Genomic DNA, 21,587 nt, shown 5'->3' with positions numbered 1-21,587 from the left:
AAATATTTGAGGTGGTTTGGCCATGCAGAGAGGATGGAGAGTGAGAGACTAACAAGAAGGGTGTATGTGAGTGGGGTGGAGGGAAGGAAGAGGGAGGCCAAGGATGACATGGAGGGATGGAGTGGATATGAGAGAGGGGGGAGTGAGGTGGGAGCAGGAAAGTGAGATGGCGGGGGATCGGGTGACATGGAGGCAATGTTTTTGTGGCCACCCCTTATGGGATTACAGCATCTGGAAATAGACAGATAGATAAACAGATTAACTCGTGGATTGCGAACCACAGCTCAGGCTGGGTAGCATCGTATTGCAAGCCACAGCTCAGGCTGGGTAGCATCGTGTTGCAAGCCACAGCTCAGGCTGTGCTGGTCGTGCATCACTGCTAACTACTCCACTCCTACGCAAACTTACGCGTGGCACTATGCAAAGACGGAGTGAGAGAGATTTTTTCTCTTCACCAGATGATGCCCTGGATGTTTATCTTCAAGTTTATAATAAACAAAAGCAATTTTTTTTCTTTTTTCATTTTTTACTACTCGCCCTTGTAACATTACAAATGGCCCTAGGCGAAGATGGAGAGAGATTTTTTTTTTTTTTCACCAGATGATGCCCTGGATGTTTATCTTCAAGTTAAAAAAAAAAAAAAAAAAATCCGTTCATTTTTTGCACACCACGGGGTGCGTTAAAAATAGGTAATTGCACAATCCACGGATTAATATCTCTGTTAATCACAGTATATATTACTGATGTTATTAACCAGTTATATTAACACCATTCAGTTACTACATAAATTATGTGCTTTAGGTGGATTCACATACCAAACACAGGTATACTACCAAAATGCTGTCAAATTTCCATGGCTGTGTACAGCATTCATGGAACAAATTTGCCATCACGAGCATTCTGTGTCATGGTGAGGAGGGCAATGAAGGGTTGGACTGTGTTAACATCAACGGACAGGGAACGGATCTGTAATGAAGGAAATCAGACATAAGCTGACAGCTTTACAAAATGGATGTAGTGACAGTATTGCTATAGGCTTACTTGTACTGTGTTGTAATTATTGTGACTGTTATTAGTGCTTTTAAAATACTGATGTACTGATGTGCTTTTACAGTTTCAGCCTGGATGGGACACAAAAAATAGGAATACTGTACTAAACCCATACTGTCATAAAAATAACAGGCTTCATATACAAGTACACTATATTACAATAATTAATACAAATACTGTAACTATGAAGACTGAAATTACACTGGATAGCCTATTATATTATGAACTGATATTGATTTTAAGAGATTCTTCCCTTTTTTAGTCTCATCATGTACAGTATTTTCATTTTAGTTTTGTTACCACCAGACAATTTTAACCAACTCAGGAGAGACCTCTAGTAGTGAATGCATTAATGGAGGCTTTATCTAACTCCTCTATTCTGGAATTTCTCCAAAGGTATGTAAAGTGATCTGAAGGTAACAACAATATTATGCAAAATATGTCATCAAAATAAAGTGCTGTAGTTAAAGTGTGTAATTTTTAGTTACTGCTGCAGCTTTACAAATACCCAATTAACAGCAGATACCAAATATAAGGTACCTGGCTAGCACTGATCCTAAGAGGTACCGTAAGAACAATGTGTGGCTACAAGCTTGGTACTGTAGCTAGTTACAAGGACACTAACTCAGAGTCCATGTTGAAACTCTTACTACCACATGTTAATACAGAACTCAGATTTCTTCTGTATGTTTTACAGCAGACTGACACAAGTGGCTGTTAAATGGTCATACAAACTGCTGATGTTGCTTGACACTGACTCAGCCAATCACTAGTAAGGGGTCTGAATCCTAAAGCAGTGACCAAGGGAAGCTCCCCTAACAAGTGTACAGAGCTGTCTTTAGTTAGCAAGGCGGATCCATGCACAGCATGGTTTAATATAACATGCATGCATGAGTATCATGTATAGAGACTGGCTGCTGCTGTTGTTAATCAACCCCAATCTGTCTGGCTTAGCAGAACCACCAACTACAGGCAAGCAATTGTCCCTACAGGGTTGTCCCGTGCAGTGAACCAATGTTCCTCGTAGCTGACAGCACCTTACCACAGTGAGGCATGGGGAACAGTGTGGAGGCTTGGTTTCTGAATGGATGCCGCATTTGCATCTCTTCACCCAGTTAACAGGAGCACCACATTAGGCTCTACTTCACCGATTAATTTGATTATGTGGTTACCATCCAGCACTGTAAATTGTTTCCTGGGAGGTTTGGTTCCTAGAAGGATGCTGCATTTACATCTATCCACCTAGTTAACAGGGGCACCATAGCAGGCTCCATGCCACCCCATTATCTGGCTATATGGTTACTGCCCAGTATTGTAAATGGTTTCTGGAGGTGCAGGAAACCATTTGGCTTGTCACTCAGTGTAGAGCCACCTGAAGTGAAAAGAAGAGTGGTAAACAGTGAATGGAAGTCTGAAAAAAAAAAAAAAAAAAAAGAACATGATGGAAGAAGCAGGCAGCACTACATCAAGTGAGTGGATGGTGGGTGTCCTCACCATCCACCATGTTAGACTGGTAAATATGACTAACAAAAACTGACCTACCTGTTCCCCAAAGTATTCCACATCAAGACTGATCTGGATGCGGATCTTGTCATCATCTGAGAGTCCCCCGCTTGCCTCGCCCCCACCCTGTGTCCCTCGATCTCTTGCACGCTTTAGTCGCTTCAAGCTTTCCTCCATTTTGTGAACTGAACTCAGTACATCATAGGTCAAGGTTTGATATCTGAGGGAAGAATAATACAGTGCAATACCAAAATCCAAATACCAAATCTCCAAAAATACCAGTTTTCCAAAAGAATTTTTAAGTATACACTACTGATTAAAGATAAGAGACCTTTTTTCCATCTCTCTGCATACAGCCAGATCGTGGCCACAGACAAATCATCCCAATGTTGTCTTTTCCCCAATTTACACCCCCGTTTCTCATATACAGTACTGTACCTCTCTACTCTATGTCTCCATCTCATCCCTGGTCTCCCCTCTCACGCACATACACTCTCATAGTTAGTCTCTCTCTCTCTCTCTCTCTCTCTCTCTCTCTCTCTTCATCCTTTCCACAAGGCCAAACCACCTCAATGTATTTTTTCTAACATTAGTCAGTCTGTCTCCAATGAACTCCACATGCTCCTCTCAAATAACTCATTTCCATTGCTCTCACTCTTGACTTGCATCCTTCCAACAAGGTCCAAGCTTTGATACAATAGAGTGGGGATCACAATACTGTGATGCAGTGACTTTTACTTCCATGCTCCATTCCCTATTTCTTATCACTGCTTTCAATGAACCAGCAACCTATCTTCCCTGCTGTACCCTTGTAGGCATTTCATTCACCAAATTTCCATCCATACTCATCATACTATCCAGGTACTTTATTGCACTCATGTTTTCCATTTCCTTACTATCCAGCCTCACTGCGCATTCAGTGGCTTCATTTCTTTCGAAGACCACAACTTTACTCTTCCCTACATTCACCTTTAGATTCCATTTCTTAAAAACTCTTCTAAACTCATTAAACAAGCTGTCTTTAAAAAATCATGTTCTTAATTTCTGCAGTTACTGCCATGTTTATAATGTGTTGTGGTAGTCACAATGACTCACTGTTTAGTGAGGCTTGTGAGCTAGCTTCGGGCAAGCGTGACTTATTCTTTAGAAAAACTCATGAGCTAGCATGTACAGTTGCTTGCCTAAGCCAGTTTAAGAGCTAAAGAATGAGTTACATATGTCCCAAAGCTAGCTCACAAACTTGGCTAGGCTTGCCTTACTTGATCCATGTCACCCACACAGGTGACTTCTTCATTCTTGCTCTGCTACTGGGGACAAAATTGCCATATTTCCATGCTAAACCTGCACTCTGAAATTGTCTTCAAGGAAAAGCGGTAGTGAAGTTGGTGAGTGTGGTAATAAGAACGGAAAACATAAAGTGCTAAATATCAAAGAAGAAATGGAAATTCTAAAGAAGCTGGACATTGGTGTTGCTGCAAGCAAGCTATAAGATGAGTATGGAACTGGAACTACAGTGTGAAAAAATACTGAAATTTTATGCTGCAAGGGAAAATAGTGAATCTGTCCAAACAGAAAAATTCTAAGTGAACCTAAATGTTTCACCGATGATCAAGTGTTATATGAAGTAAGAGCAAAGGAACTGCTATTTTTGGACCTTTACTGATTGAGAAAATCAAGGAATTTTCATAAACAACTTAACCCAACATTACTCAGCCTTGTAAATATTCCACTGGCTGACTAAACAGATTTAAATGTCTTGAAATAAAGTGTGTGAAGACTGTGGGGAAAAAAAAAATGTCTGCTGACAAGGATGCTGCCAAAAAATCTGTGCACCAATTTGCAAAAATCAGTTTCCGGCAAAAATTTCAGCCCTGAAATGCTGAATGGAAAATATCACCTCAACCTTTAACATATCAAGGGGAAAAATATCTTGAAATCTTATTACTTAAAATAACTAAACACAATCTCTGCATGTCCAGTAGTCCTCAAATTGGCTCAGCTGATCCTGGCTACAGCAGGTAGCTGTACAACACAATGGCAACCAGTACATTACCGGCAAGCTCTTTCATAATTTGACAATACTGTACAGCATAATATAGTCGAGAGAACTGCTTTTATTATTACTGTTCACAATTAAGATAAGTTATACATTTCCATCTGGACAAGGGGATGCTGGACATGAAGTGATAAGTTAGCCCTACAGTTTATTTATATCTATCTATCTATCTATCTATCTGTCTATATACAGTACTCGTCAGAAGTATCTAGCGCCCTGCATTCCTCCTACGAAACAAACCTTTCAACATTGAAAAAACATATAAATAATGCATTTTATTTAACTTTAAGTGCTTGAAAGGGTACAGCAGGGAAGAAAGGTTGCTGGTTCTTTGAAAGCAGTGATAAGAAACAGGGAAGTGAGCATGGAAGTGAAAAAGTTACTACATGACAGTATTGTGATACCAACTCTAACGTACGGAAGTGAAGCTTGGACGTTGTTGGAAGGACACAAGTCAAGAGTGAGAGCCATGGAAATGAGTTATTTAAGAGGAGCCTGTGGAGTCACATGGAGAGACAGGCTGACGAATGAGGATATAAAGGAGCATTGTGGTGCTGATGTGGATGTGATAGGAAGCGTTACGAGGAACACACTGAGGTGGTTTGGCCATGTGGAGAGGATGGAGGGTGAAAGACTGACGAAGAGAGTGTATGTGAGTGAGGTGGAGGGGGAAAGAGGGAGGGGGAGGCCGAGGATGAGATGGAGAGGGAAAGAGGGAGGGGGAGGCCGAGGATGAGATGGAGAGATGGGGTGGAGAGGTATATGAGAGAGGGGGGTGTGAGTTGGGAGCAGGGGAGTGAAATGGCGGGGGACAGGGCGACTTGGAGGCGATTTGTTTGTGGCCACCCCAAACGGGATTGAGGCGTCTGGCAATAGATAGATAGATAGACAGATTTACCTTTAGTGCTTCGTAGGGTATCCTTTACGCTTCTTCACGGGCCTGAGACGTCTTGGAAGTGAAAGGGCGAGGCTCCTGAGATGCTGGAGGGGTATTTTCTCCCAAGAGTCACGAATGCCGGCTTCCAGCTCAGGCAGAGAGCTCACGTCCTTCCCTTGGAGACTCTTCTTTACGAGGTACCAGAGGTTTTCAATCGGGCTGAGCTCTGGGCTATTTCCTGGCCAGTCTTTCATGAATGATACTTCGCATTTCACGAAGCCAATTGGTGACCGATTTGGCCTTGTGAGCAGGTGCACCGTCCTGCTGAAACACTCGTGCACCTGTTAGCTCAAAGGAGTCCGGTAAATGATCACACAGAAGCTCCAGGTAAACATCCTGATTCACTCTGATGTTCTTGGGAAGCACAACAAGCTTCCCCAAACCTTGACCAGAAAAACAAGCTCATACCATGAGTGAATCAGGATGTTTAACTGTGCTTTCTACATACCATGGGTCAAGTGGGTCACTACCTTTGCGTCGGTACACATGTGCTCCTCTGTTACAGGTGACACTGAACGTTGCCCCATCAGACCACAACACTGACAACCATTGCTCCTCACCCCAGTTAAGATATTTATTAGCAAAGGCAAGCCTACGAAGTTGCTGGTTTTTTGTGAGAAGAGGCTTCTTCACTGGCCTGTGACTTGTGTAACCAAGTTCATGGACTCAACGAGACACTGTTCTCACAGACACCTCACCAAACACTACCGGGTTGCTCTCCTTTATTTTCCTTGCACTCACACGAGGATTAAACTCCACTGCATGTTTTAAAACATTAACAGACCTTGGGGAAGTTTTCCTAGGCCTACCAGACCACGGTTTCTTTGTGGGAACTTCACCGCTGTTTTCCACTCAAAACCGCACGCACCAACGACGCACTGTCGATCGTGCCACACCAACCAATTCACTAATTTCCTTTGTCTGGTGGCCTGCCTCCTTTAGAGCAATGATCTGGGATATGATTTCACTCGATAATTCACGGGTAGGTGCCATAACAAACTGGTGAAAGCCAAAACACTGCGGGACACTTGGTAAAAAATGGCGCAATAGGAGAGGGAGACGCGGCGAAGTTCCTCTCTCTCAGGCAGCCCGTGGGCAACTGAGACGGGAACCAACCAGCGCGTCGGAAGGCCTCAGGGTAATGTGACGTCATGCTAGCGCTGCAAACTTGTGGCTCAATTTTTACCCCCAGAAATGGGTGATTCTTTTTTGGCCATAAGTATTGCGCGCCTGGCGGTAGGCACTCGATAATTTTGACGAGCACTGTATATATAGATATAGATATAGATATGTATGTATGTATGTGGGTATATATATATACACGAGGTGCTACTCAAAAGTTCCAATAATTTGAACCGAGGAAGCCAACCGTTCGCAGTTTTGCCTTTTGCCGCTAGGCAGAGTCAGCAGCACCCCTTGAGTGTCAGTGTGGCCCCGGACTTGTCTGTGAGCGGATGTGTTGTTGAGCTAAGCTTACTACTGTAACGTGGTGTTTAGGTGGTTTGGCAGTTCTGCAATGACGGACCTAACGAAAAAAAAACCTTTGTCAAGTTCTGCTTCAAGATCAACAAGACGGCTTCAGAAACTCACCGGTTGCTTCAGCAAGCCTTTGGTGACAATGCCATGTCCCAAACCTGAACATTTTTCTGGTACAAGCGGTTCAAGGAAGGACAAACATCCGTCGAAGACAATGACCGTTCTGGACAACCGTCAATGGCAACAACACCAGAAAACATCAGAAATGTTCATCAAGCTATCCTTGCAGATCGCAGATGAACAATCCATGATGTTTGTGATATCGTTGGACTGTTGCGTGGAAGCATGCAAGGCATTTTGTCTGACATGTTAGGCATGAGATGCATCGCTGCAAAATTTGTGCCAAGACTGCTAAGTGATGAGCAGAAGGCACAGCGCGCTGCAGTTTGCAGGGAGCTCAAGAATCAGGTCAGAGATGATGCCACTTTCATCTCCAAGGTCATAACTGGTGATGAATCATGGGTTTATGGTTAAGACCCGGAGACACAGCAGCAGCCATCGCAATGGAAGTCTCCCAATTCACCATGGCCAAAAAAAAGCGCATCAAGTTCGCAACAGTGTCATCAATGTTGATTGTTTTCTTCGATATCCAAGGAACAATTCATCCCACGCGGTCAATCTGTCAGAAAGAAAGTTTTACTGAGAAGTTTTCCAGCTTCTGAGGGAGAACATCCGCCGCAAACGTCCAGAAGTGGAAAAACAAGGACTAGGTCCTGCATCGTAACAACGCCCCCCGCCCACACATCAATTGTTGTCCGGGAGTTCCTGGCTTCCATTAATACGGTAGTCATTCCCCACCCACCCTATTCGCCTGACCCTGCCCCCTGCAACTTTTTCCTCTTTCCCAAGCTGAAATTATGACTGAAAGGGCATCGATTTGACTCAATTGAGGAGATCCAGACAGAACTGCAGGAGGTGCTCAAGATCATCACGCCTGAAGCCTTCTAGCGATGCATGGACTCGTGGAAAAAAACGCTGGGACCACTATATACATGCCCAAGGGGACTACTTCGAAGGCGACAGTGAGAACTAGAGGTAAGGTAACTTATTTTCCTACATCATCATCATCATCATCATCATCCAATCCTACATTGCCCCATGAGGAGCGTACGAGCCTGGGGCTAGGCAGTTGGTCTCGACATTTAAGATGAAAGTGACCAGCCTCACTCATCCCTGAGTGGCATTACATGAGCAATCAACCCCAACCACCCCTTGGATATAAACCTGCACCGGCTCAATCCGACTGGAGCGCAATAATTACCCACCAAACCACCAGGTGCCAAAATTTGGTTATATGGTTACCACCCAGCATAGCAAATGGTTACCTTGTGTACAGGAAACCACTTGGCTTGTCACTCAGTGTAGAGTTACCCACAGGCAGAAGGAAAAGGAAAGAATGAAGGAAATAAAGACAGAAGAGGGAGTGTAAAGTCACCCGTAGGCAGAGGAACAAGGAAAGAAAGACAGAAGAGGATGGACGGAAAGAAGGATGAAGAGAGGAAAGGGCAGACACCCGAAAGCAGTACTACTACAATATTCAAATTACTGGAAATTTTGGTAGCATCTCGTGTGTGTATATGTGTGTGTGTGTGTATATATACCATATTTCGTGGCATGTTAGACGCTGCAGGGTGAAAGACGCACCCTAATTCTGGAAGGGAAGTTCTGAGAATAAAAGTATGTTTTGACCAAGACTACAGAAAGGTTGCTTGATATGAGTATTTTTCACTAAAATACACACTCACCTTTCAGAATCTCTATTCAGTACTGTATATCTGTCTTTGGTTTCTTTATTTTTATTTAAAAGAAGGGTACATGACATGAAAACAAACAACCCCTTCCTTACATAATGTTACTGAATTTCATGATACTATCTTAACACATTAGTCTCTCTTCAGTACTGTATATATATGTTTGGTGTCTTTATTTTTATGTAAAAGAAGGGTACAAGACAAGAAAACAAACAAACAACTTCCCCATAAAATGTTACTCCATACCACGACACCTTCTTAACACTACCGGTTTGTTTATGAAAAATGAAGTCTGAAGTGTCCGATTCCTTTCGTACAATAATCTGAGATGTGATGTTCATCTCTATTAAAGTACACTACATATGTATCAGTATATAGAGATAAGTATTATTTTTCGTGAAATGAACTTAAAAAAACAGAACTCAATAAAACCCTTTCTTTAATTCACTGAAGAAAATACAAAGGCCATTAAGTGAAGGAATACACTCTATCTCCAAAACAAATGCCTGCATGTACTGAATTTTAGAATCACAGACAACACAACCAAGTTTTCAAAAATCAGTTACAAGGAACATTTACACCATTTTATGTACCCTAAAAGTAGCAGAAGTCATCCTAACATGGGGTGATTGAATTTCCATAGAGCTAGGTGCTAAATTGCTAAATTGGTAAACCGCTAATAATGCTGTAATTTCGGGAAGTATTATTTATGGTGCAACTGTTTTCCCATTTTTCACTAACAGTAATATAAGACTGCTTCCTTCTATGATGCTCTTGTATCGAAGGAAACAAAATATCAGTAAGAGATGCCAGCCTAACAAGGGTTTCTGAATTTATATATGAGACAGAAATCTGTTACAATGACTCAACAAAAGTCATGCTAGCCAACATCTCCAATATGATTCCCTTGCTAGTCAGTGATTGGATAGCAAGTGAAGTGATCATTATTGCCTTCCTGAAGGTTAGCAAGGGGTTCAGAAGTGATCATGTTTTGAGAGTTGGGGGAATTCATTCATTCATTCATTGCCAGACGCCATGTATCCCAGACGGGGTGGCCAAGGGCTTAGAGTTAATTGTTTTACGGGGAGAGGCACTAATCCTCCACCAACCCCACTTGACATGTAGGGATGCCAACAGCATCTGGTGTTCCCAGGCAGTCACCCATCCAAATACTAACCAGAATGCTAGGTGCTAAACTGCTAAATTGTTAAACTGCTTAACCCCTACACTGCAGGCATGTTTACCGATGTTTTGCGTGTGCCGCGGGGTTATTCGGGCTCCGACAGACTCTCAAAAAATATTTGCCAAAAATCAGTTATTAGTCCTAGAATATTAAAATTATATATGCTTATGGCACATACCTTCAGCTTTCTCCTGGAATGTTTGTTGAGCCTTCGTCAGTTACCGTAGGACTTGTGGAGACCTCTGAAGTTGGGTAACGAAGTCTCCACTTTACACTTCCCGACAACCCGTAATATGATTACCACAGCCAGATATTAACACTATAAACACTACTCTATGATTTTCAAGTAGTTTGGGATCCATACTCCAAAAAAAAAAAAAAACACTGTGAAAGCAATGAAAATTATGAGCGCGTCTGACCGCCGCACTTGCGCTAGTTCGCTCTTGGTACTCTGTCATTTATTATTCATAAAACCCCTCACACTTTATATTTCTATTACTATATAACACTTATATATATCTACAGTCTTTATCCATAAGTTTCCTTCAGTAGTATTAGTTTATTGTCACTGTAGGGATTCAATTTCTTTCAGTAAAATACGTAGCATTCACTTTCTCGTCCTGTATACTGGCATTGAGAGTGAATGTCACTTTCATCTTCACTCTCATAACTCATAGTATTCAGACATGCTATAGTGAAACTTTCACTTTCATTACTCCTAGGGTATATACTCGTATTCTTATAATACTACTCATTTACATTTCTATTTACGTTCTCTATTTTATTTACGTTATTTACATTTCTATTTTATTTACACTGTGTTATGCACTGTCACTTGAAGTAACTTATAAAACTATTTTCCATTGTTCAAGTATATTTACATTCATTACTTTCACTTGCTGTTTACACATTATTTACACATTATTTACAATTCCACTTGCACTATTTTACTCAATAGAAAGATCGTAGTCACTCTTTTATCAATTGTCAGCCCTTTACCTCTTTCCACACGAGGTTTAGTAAGGGGTAAAGGTCACAGGGCCCTTTGCATGGGGGTGAAAAAAGGCCCTGAAGTCAGCAAGAGGATGAGCCGTACCTCCTCTTTGGAAGATGAGAGAGAACTGATAAAGGAAGGCCGGCCCGGGTTGAGGCCTACTTGGGGGTTATTCAGTGCTACCAACGTAGCTCTTGAAACAGCTATGTATTTCACTGAAATGACTAGCAGGAAATCTAGACAATACATTATAAATTAGGTAGTTCCAGGTGAATGTAAATATCACTTAGGCTTCTCCCTTCCCTCCTTATATGTATATTTATTACGAAAATAGATTATATGGCATATTTCAAGGGGAAAAAAACAGCGAAAATTAGCGAACGAGTGCACTTGAGGTGTTGTCAGGTGATAATTAGCCAATTCCAGGTGTATGGCACTCTCACTTACCTTATTTCTTTCTTGTATATATTATTTGGTATAAGAATAGGGCATAGGGCTTATTTCAATGGATGAAATCAGTGAAAAATTCCAGGGAAGATTTACTTAGCCGTAGCACGGCCGGGCAGGCAAGAGGATAGTGTAATGAAGGGAGGGTAGGAAGGGGAGTCAAGAACGGGGAGAAATGGCTAAATTGTCAACAATGGATGGGAGTACAGATGAGATTAGGAGTGCTGACTAGTGTTGGACATTGGCAGTACTGATAGATGATACAAGCCCCCACTTGGAAGCCCGGGTGAATTCAAAATAACACAGAATCACAAAAGCGACGCCCCGCGGTATGATCCCTTGCTCCCAAGCGTCACGAAAGTGATGCCCCGCGGTTAAGGGGTTAAAAGCTGTAATTTCAGAGAGTACTGTTTAATGTGCCAACGGCCATACCACGCTGAGTACACGGCTTCCCGTCCGATCAGCGAAGTTAAGCAACGTTGGGTCTGGTTAGTACTTGGATGGGTGACCGCCTGGGAACACCAGATGCTGTTGGCATCCCTATGTGTCAAGTGGGGTTGGTGGAGGATTAGTGCCCCTCCCTGTAAAACAATTAACTCTAAGCCCTTGGCCACCCCATTTGGGATACATGGCATCTGGCAATGAATGGATGAATGAATGAACTGTTTAATGTTGCAGTTGTTTTTCCCATTTTTCAGTATTTGTAATATAAAACTGTTTCCCTCTATTATATTATTGTCTCGAATGAAACAAAATATCAGTAAGAGAAGCCAGCCAAACAAGGGTTATTGAATTTCCATATGAGACAGATGTCTGTTACAATGACTCAAATGTCATGCTAGCCATCATCCCTTACTAGTTACTGAGTGGATGGCAAGCAAGTGATCATGACTGCATTTCAGAAGGTTAGCAGGGAGTTCACCATTGATCATGTTAGCCTGCGAAAGCAGGGTGTATGCTAGATGCTAAATTGCTAAACTGCTATGCTGCTAAACCCCCAGACTGTCACATGGCCAGTTGTAAACAAACCCTAAATTTTTTCTTGAGCCCAGGTGTTTCTAATCGTAAAATCTCAATATATACACAAGTGAATGTAACTTTTTACAATAAATCAAAGGTGTTTATACTCAAAAAAATACTTGACTGCCAAACAGTGAGATGATCCTCTGTATAAGTGATTCTTCTGAATGGAATCAAGGTCTTGGTCTCGCCTCCAAGACGCATGGGGATATTTGAAGGTGATTTTGAGACAAAAAAGTGCGTCTTCCACCCCACAAAATACGGCATATATATATATATATATATATATATATATATATATTTTTTATATTTAGAACTGCACTAAACCCCTGGTAGCATTACAGTGATCCCTTAGTTACTGCACATAATTGGTAATAAACCTAGTGCTTGATAAAGAATTTGTGCGATAACAAAAGCAATAAACCTATGGGATTTATTCTAATTCATACTAGGCGCCCCACTCATTAAATAAAATTTTCCCGTTTACAACAATTTAGATCCATTAAATGCACAGCTACATACTGTTATGGTTAAATATCAGAAACACACATAGCCACAGGCATAGTTGACAGAAAACTATGAAATGGGCATAATAAGTAAGAAACACGTACCATATAACGTGGGGACGTGAGATTACCTTGAGGTAAGGGGTTCCGAGGCTAGGGGGCAAAGAGTTAATGGTCTCCACCCTTTCATTTCATTTAGTTTTAAAGGCTCTAACATGCTTGCATGCGTCGGCCTTGGTCACTTAATGGTGGCTCTCCATCCTGCTCAGTCTCTGGCAGCTTTCCTATTCAGTCCCTTATCCCCGAGGTCACGTTCAATGGCTTCATCCCAGGACTTTTTCGGCCTACCTCTCAAGACCCTATCTCTAACATTAACACTTCTCACTTTCTGCACCCAATTATCATCCCCCATCCTCTCCACATTCCCAAACCATCTTAGTCTACCTCTCCTCATTACAACACCAATAAACTCCAGTCCCATCGTACCTCTCCAATCTTCCATCGTAAACCTAGCCCCACAAGGCCTCACACTGCGCATCCACCTAATCACTGTCATTTCTGTACGTCTGAGCCTGCAAATATCTTCTCCCTTTACTGCCCAGATCTCATTACCATATAGCATCACACTCCTAACACATGCTGCATACAAAGACCCCTGGGATTAAATCCTCAAGTAGGTCCTCATCTTTGAATACCTCAAAGTCATCAGAAGCCAAAGATGTTGCACCATCATTTTCAGCAGAAACCAGCTCAGGTGCGCAATAAAGATGGATCTTCGCCAAAAAATGCACAATAATGACAGGAGTGCAGATTTTTATCTAGCAGTAATGATGAAAATGCTATAACCAAGGGATCACTGTATATGATAAAAGAAAAAAAAGTCATGATATGGACATTTCAACTGATGCTTAGACCACTAGGTCACTATGCCACTAGACCAAGTTCATAACAAAAACTTACTGTTCTGAAACTTCAGTGCAAACACGAGTGAGCCACTGGACCATCAACTGTGGGTCAACTCTGCTTCTGTTGTGAGTGGTGAATGTGGTGAGTGTGGCGGCCGCAGTAGCAATGTATGGCTGGTGTGTGGAGGGTGGAGTGCGGTTGGTGCGGCGGTATAGGCGTGGTGTGTCAGCCACCTGCCGTAGTGGCCCACTGGCTCCATTGATAAGAGTTTCCACAATGACATCACCAATGCTCCCCACTTTCTCCAATAACCTCTGGCTCTGCTCACCAAGCTCCTCTGAAGTGATAAGGATGAGCAGTATGATCAATGTTGTTCACTCTCTCCAACAACCTTTGGCTCTTTTCATCATGCTCCTCTGAAGTCATACAGGTAGGCTGCATGTTGTGTTGAAGTGCCTGCCTTGATCTTAGAGAAATTAGATTAAGATCACATGATATGTCTTACTGTATACTATTATTTACTTGTATATAAGTTTGGTCCATAATTCTCCATGGTGATCTTGCAAACAATATTCAAAAGTAGGCTTAGACTACTATAAACATTTTCCTAGAAAGTTCTGGATCCATTTTTTTTTTTTTTTTTTTTTTTTTTTTTTAATGATAATGCTGGATCAAGAAGATCTCTTAGTCAGGCACAAAACTTTACTTGTACAGCAGTGGCTTGAGAAATATAAGATGCACTTAATTAATGACAGTACTAAACATGTATTCTGGTTAATATCAGATGATTTAATTCATCTGGGGGAAATCACTGGTGCAAGAATTTGAAGGAATTCTTAAAAAGTGTGGAAGTTATAAAGTTCATCTTATGATTACTGTATAACATGAAACAAAAGCATTCAGGGGCTGAATGCTAATCGCCTGCCAAGATATGCTGTTGGCTAAGGTACGTACTATCTACAAACCACATGTGAAGAAAATTCGTTAAACTCAACGAAATTCAGACCATGTTTCACAGAAAGCGAATGGACATTAAAAAATGTATGATGGCTGGAATTTGATCATCTTTGATCAACTCCTCACCAAAAGTAATAGACTCCTGCACATCCACACAGTTGCTATTTCCTAAAGTTTGGTGAAAATGAGAACTTTTTTTTTGGGTATTCTGGCACCAGAACACACACAGACACACACTGAAAAACTACTGCTTCGCCTTGCTAAAAGCGGTTGATCTATCCATCCATCCATCCATTATCTGATCCAGTGTACTCAACGAGGAGCACAGGAGCCCAGGGCTGGGCAAGTTGGTCGTGACATTTAAGATGAGAGTGACTAGCGTCACTCATCCCTACGTGGCGTTACATGAGCAACAAACCTCAACCATCCCTTGGACATAAACCTGCACTGGCTTAATTCAACTGGAATGCCTTAATTACCCATTAAACCACCAGGCACCATAATTTGGTTATATGGTTAACACCCAGCATAGTAAATGGTTTCCTGGTGTACAAGAAACCATTTGGCTTGTCACTCTGAGCACAGTCACCTGTAGACAGAAGGAAGAGGAAAGAATGAAGGAAAGAAACACAGAAAGAGGAAAGGGAGAGAAGAAACTGCAGGCATCTGAGAACAGCACTACACTGAGTGAGTAGATGGTGAGCGCCCCCACCTACCACTAAAGGCGGGTGATAAAATTATGTAAAGGTATATATCTTTATGAGTATCATGACAAATGGTTCATATTATTTGATTATTTGGGATTACATTAAGTATACCATTCTATACCTCATACCTATCACATACAGTACATAACTCATTCAAGATTCAAACCAGACAATGATCAAATAACCTGACTCCACTCACCTTCAATAAGTAACAACTTGTCATGTGGCAAATGTGAAACCAGAGGCTGTACCGAATGCGTGTAGAGTGAAGGCAGCTTGTGTGCCATCAGCCTGACATCATGAACAAGACCCACGGCAACATCCCTCTTGTAATTGGAGGTCTGGCTATGTGACTTCTCTCCATGCTTGCTGACTGGTTTATCACCATTCTGGGAACTTGATTCACGTGGTTTAGAGGTAATGAGGCTGTCCTTGCTGACTGGCTGTGTCTCAGGCATCTGCTGAGTGAATTATTCCTTTACACTGACAGCTATTTTAGTGTTACCTTGAAGAGAGGCATCAATTTATATGAAACAAATGCAAAACACTAATATACTTTACATTCAAATGAGTTCAGTATGGGAGATTGAAACCTGGGAATAAATATATTGGTAATATGGCCGTAATCATTACCAAACACTGTCTTCCAATGTCCAGTAAGATCAGAATATCTAGAGCAATGCTTTTTAATCTCTTCATCATCATCATCCAGACCTTGTTTCCCACCCTAGAGCAGGGTGAGTAGCAACATCCAGACTGCCAAAGTTTGCCCAGTTCAATGGGCCATGCTTCCATTCACTCATCATTCAAGTCCTTGAAATCCTGGCTCAATCAGATTGTCCACAAAAAATTTTGCCACGTTCTGTAGCTTTACATATACCTATCTGACAAAGCCAATCCGAACACCGTCACGTTAAAAAAGGGTGCCAAGTCTCTGGTCATGCACTTCTCCGCACAAAATTCATCCAGCCAGCTCTATCTCTTGTCAGTCCCTTAGCCTCCAACTTCCATACTTCTCTTCCTCACACACTCATCCACTACATCCCTCCACCTTCTTCTTGGCCTACCTCACCTCCTCCCTCCTTCAAATTCATTTAGATATACCTTTTTCACCACTCTATTGTCAACCATTCTCTCCACATGACCATACCATCTCAGTACACTCTCTTCAATACTGGTGTCCACAAACTTCCTCACTCTGCATCTTTCACTAATCACATTACTCCGTATCCTATCCATACTCTGTGTTCCACATACGTTCCTCAGCCGCCCCATTTCCATTGCTCTTACTCATGACTTTTCATTTTCATGCCACACCATAGTCTCACATATGCATGTTAAAGTTGGCACTAACACTCCTTCATGTAAGCCTGGCACAGCTGCAACACTCAAGCCTCTGTTTCTTATCAAGACCTTCATAGCACCAGCTACTTTCCTTCCTTGTGTCACTCTATTTTCCACTTCTTTTCCACATTTTCCTCTCTTTTCCATCACTGTACCAGGTATTTGAACTCTCTCACCAATTCCAGTCTCTCTCCATTCACTGTACCATCACACTGGGAGTCACCTTCTCTCTCAAGAACAATTACTTTACTCTTCTCTACACTTACTCTCAAGGCACGACGCTCACTAACATCTACAATACAAAACTCAGCACTAGTCTACCAAGCTCTTGTCCGGTATTTGCAAGTAGCACTGCATCATCAGCATACAACAAATTTGAGATATTCCATCCATCACTATTCATTACTGATGCCATCCTTCTCTCTATTACTCGTGTTTTTACTTCTCTCATCACCCCATCCACATATATATTGAACAACCATGGGAATATCACACAACCTTGTTGCAGGCCCACATTGATTGTGAACCATTCACTTAGATAACCATTTACCCTTTACACATGCTAACTACCATCATAACAACTCTTGACAGCACCTAGCAGCTTACCATCTACATCGTACATTCGCAAAACCTTCCACAATCCTTTGCTATCTACTTTGTCACATGCTTTTTCCAGATCCATAAATGCCATAAACACTCTCCACTATCTGTCTCAATGCAAATATTTGATCCACACATCCTCTGCCACTCCTAAAGCCACTCTGTTCATCACTCACTAGGCCTCCTGATATCTCTCTTACTTTCTCTATAATAATTCTTTCATATACCTTCCCTACAACACTGTATACACTTATGCCACGATAATTCTTGCACTCACTTCGCTGACCTTTATTTTTGTACAGGGGTACAAGCACTGCCTTTTTCCACTCTACTGGCATAGTTTCACTCATCCATGCCTTCGTACATATCTCCAACAAGCACTTCATTCCACTCTCTCCTTTACACTAAATCATCTCTGCATACACCTCATCAGCCCCAGATTCTTTCCCATTTTTCAGCTTCTTCACAGCGTTCTTCACCTCTGTGAGTGTCATGTTTCCTGACACTGTATTCCTTCTCTATTCAACCCCAAAACCAAACATGTTAACAGTCGCTTTGTTCTCTCTGTTCTCATTCATCAGACTTTCAAAATATTGTTACCATCTGGTCCTCACTTCATCCCCATGGATTAATAATCTACCACTTACATCCTTCACACTTTCCCATATCTTTCCATTGTCACTTCTGCATTTCCACACCTCTTTCCAGAATAACTTCCAATTTTGGGAGTAATTTGCATTCATTTTTCTTCCAAGATCATCATTTACCTCCTCCTTTTTCCTCTTCACTAGTCATTTTATGTGCTTCTTCCTCTCAATATATTCAGTTGTTATTTCAACTGAATCCCTGTCCTGTATCCAGTCTAGCCACTTCTTCCGCCTTTCCTCGACTGTTCTTTAACCTCTTCATCCCACCATGCCATACCTTTCTTCTTTGTTGTTACTCTTGCCACAACACTCACCACTTTGGCATTCCTAACTAAGCAATCCTTATATGCATTCCACAAGCTATCCAGATTCATTTAATTCTGATTCACTGATTCTAACTCCTCCCCTACTTTGGCCCTGTATTCATCTGCCATTTCTTTGATCCTCAGCTTCTCAATTTCCCTGACTGCTCCTCTATCTCCTGGTCCACCTCACTCCTCTCATACCACAATCATATGATCTGACAAGCCTCCAAACTGTCCTCTCAATGCCTTCGTATAGGCAACACTTCCCAGCATTGATTTCTCTGTGAGCACGTAATGTATTTGGCCCCTTTCAACACGATATCTTACTGGATATTAATATGTAGAAAAGGAAGTCCTCACTCCACCTCCCCTTCTCACGTAAAAGTAACTAGTAATGATGGGCTGTGGAGCCACCTCATCCCATGCACAAAAACAAGTGGGTTTAGAGAATGTTGCTTTTGCCCCTTTCAGCTGCATTTTACATATTCATGGAATACAGATGCAGAACTGTATCTTTCTCCCCTAGCTCCATGAATGTGCAATAATTGCATAATCATCATTTATACCCATTTCACAAGATGGGTTTGATCCAGGTATAGAAAATTACAAAACCAGGAGACTCATCAGTAGCACTCCCACTGAAATGTGCCCTACATCCAGTCATTCATAGTTCACACTTTCACAATATTCAGCTTCACCCCATAAGCATATGTCATACCTTCATGCCTCGCTCATTAAGTTTCATCTGATTAAGTTGCTCTTGTAACACCTGTGAGATACAGATACAGTAAGACATTAAAACCAAACAGTTACTTTTCTTACCTTAAGAGCATTGCTGGTGGTGGTGACCCAGGTGCGGTAGCGAGACAGAACTAACAAAGTTAATTTCCAGAAGCGGTGAAGGAGGGGCAGCAGGAAAACATCAGGGAAGTAGCAGCGACAAAGACTGTCCCAAACAGTCCTAGAGCATGAGAAGATGAAGTCTGCCTCCACCTGCCCACCATCTCCACCTCCTGCAACCTCACTTTCCAAACTTGCTAGGTCTTGCACCATGCTCCTTTCCACCATCTGACCAATTTCCTGGTATCTGGAAGGACAAACTTTTGTTTACATACCATACAACTGGTAGTGTTCCATGCTCGGATGAGTCTGCCATTTTTAGATGTGGGAGCATCTCTTGGAGTGGCCCTATCTGTCTGTCTTTTACTAATGAAATCTGGGTGCATGGGGTTTGATTTCCACTGAATTTAGCAACTTAGGGAAGTGAAACCACATCACACCACACAATATCATCCTCTCACATCTCACTATTTTACAAAAAAACACCCTTCCACACCACATCACACTAAGGGCATTAACTGAAGGACCCTGAAGCCCCTGTACCTATAGTCACAGCGCGGGACTCTGAGATTGTTATTATCATGCCCTGGCAACCTATCATTCAAAAGTGCATCTGATTTCATGTATGAGTCACATGTTATTCTTGGGGGAGTATTCTTGAAACCCCCCTACCCCCCTGGGGGTAGGGGGGTTTCAAGAATACTCCTCCAGTATCCTTGCTTGTCGTACGAGGCGACTGAAAGGGTTGGTGGTGGGTTAGTGCCCCACCCCGTAAAAAGAACCAACTAAACAAGCAAATAAAGCGCCTCGGACCAGGACAGACCATACATTGACGACTAAGGAACGGACAAAGGACATTCTGAGGGTGGGAACTTGGAATGTGAGAGGAGTGAATGATGAAGTGAAAGAGAGAAATTGTTCAGGTGCTTTGAGGATGCAAAAGTGGATATATGTGGATTGACTGATACTAAAAGGAAAGGTGAAAGGGTGAAAGAATGGGAATATGGTTTAGGTATATGTGTGGGAGTCAATGAGAATGAGAGGGCATGAGAGGGAGTATGTCTGATGATATAAGCAAGAAGTGGAAGGAGAATATAAGAGAGTATGGAACAATGGGTGCAAGGATTGTATGGGTGAGGATGAAAGTAGGTATACAAGCATGGGCAATTGTATGTGTGTATGCTCCGACAGAGGACCGAATGGCAAGAGTGAAAGATGAGTTTTGGGCGAGAGTAGGAGCATGTATGGACAAATATGAGAGGAGCGAGAGAGTGCTTTTGACTGGAGACATGAATGGCAAAGTTGGGAATGTGCGAGTGGATGGAGTGGTTGGTCAGTGGGGTGTGTCAGCTGAAGTAGATGGGAATGGTAGTGCTTTGGTGGACATCTGTGCTGGTAAGGGGTTGGCCATAGCCAACACCTACTTTTGGCATAAGATGATCCACCGGTATACATGGAGAGTAATGAGAAGGATGGATGGTGAACTTGTTGAACGAAAGGCAATGATAGACTATGTGTGTGTGGATGAGCAAATGAGAAGACGAGTGTTGGATGCAAGAGTTTGGAGAGGGTGGGGGAATGGAGTCTCGGACCATCACTAAGTAAAGCTGCAAAGGAAATGACTGAGGAGACGAAGGGGAAGACAGGAGGAAACAGCTCCTGTGAGAAGAGTGGAGAATTTGCAAGATAGTGAGAGAATGGCAGAGTATAAGAGCATAGTGGAAGAAAGATTGGGAAGGTATGAGCTAGAGCAGATGGAAGGGGTGGAAGATGTATGTAAGATATTCACGGAAGAGATAGGCGCAGCGTGTGAGGTGGTTTGTGGAGTGAGGAGGAGATGCAAGGGTGTGCAAGGGACAGCATGGTGGAATGATGAGGTGAAACGAGCTGTAGAACAAAAGAAGAAGGCATATAGAAAGTGGTTAGCAAGTAGATGTAGGGGAGAAGATGAGAGAGAGAAGAGAGAGGTATACGTTAGCAGGAGAAGGGAGGTGAAGAGACTGGTGAAGGGGTGTAAGAAGAAAATGGATGAAGAGCTTGGGAGGAATCTGAGTGTGAAATAGAGGGAGAGTAAGAAATTGGTTTGGAAGGAGGTAAAGAATGTAAGGCAGTGTGAAAGGGGAAATAGTAGGGGAGTGAAAGATAGGAATAATAGATTGTTGGTGGAGAAGAGAGAGAAATTGAGGAAATGGAAGGAACACTTTGAGATTTGTTGAATGTAGTGAGTGAGAGCAGTGCGAGTATAAGTGGTTGGGGAATGGCTGGGAGAAGAAGAGATGAGAGGAGGGAGGAAGAGAT

General features: G+C 42.2%; 1 protein-coding gene and 1 non-coding gene across 3 annotated transcripts in view; one reads left to right on the top strand and one right to left on the bottom strand.

Annotated features, from left to right (window-relative positions):
- Nucleotides 1-661: 661 nt before the first annotated feature.
- Cog2 (conserved oligomeric Golgi complex subunit 2) overlaps nt 662-21,587 on the bottom strand; it is a 78,607-nt gene continuing 57,681 nt past the window's right edge. The window contains exons 9-13 of one of the 2 annotated variants that reach the window (XM_080275649.1): nt 19,272-19,536; nt 15,753-16,014; nt 13,944-14,226; nt 2,593-2,773; nt 662-966 (exon numbers count right to left, since the gene is read on the bottom strand). In XM_080275649.1, the coding sequence (XP_080131775.1) occupies nt 871-966; nt 2,593-2,773; nt 13,944-14,226; nt 15,753-16,014; nt 19,272-19,536 (1,087 nt within the window). In that variant the 3' untranslated portion in view covers nt 662-870. The remainder of the gene's footprint in view (nt 967-2,592; nt 2,774-13,943; nt 14,227-15,752; nt 16,015-19,271; nt 19,537-21,587) is intronic. The other variant, XM_080276207.1, reaches the window with a different exon arrangement.
- Nucleotides 11,876-11,994, top strand: LOC145390355 (5S ribosomal RNA). Its single transcript, XR_013895611.1, has one exon. It is a non-coding gene; the product is annotated as a 5S ribosomal RNA (ribosomal RNA).

This window comes from Coenobita brevimanus, chromosome 1, assembly GCF_032717465.1.
Source record: "Coenobita brevimanus isolate Jiangsu-jjx chromosome 1, ASM3271746v2, whole genome shotgun sequence".
Lineage (NCBI taxonomy): Eukaryota > Metazoa > Arthropoda > Malacostraca > Decapoda > Coenobitidae > Coenobita > Coenobita brevimanus.
The sequence above is the reverse complement of the archived record's forward strand: the minus strand, read 5'-3'. Positions and strand labels throughout refer to the sequence as shown.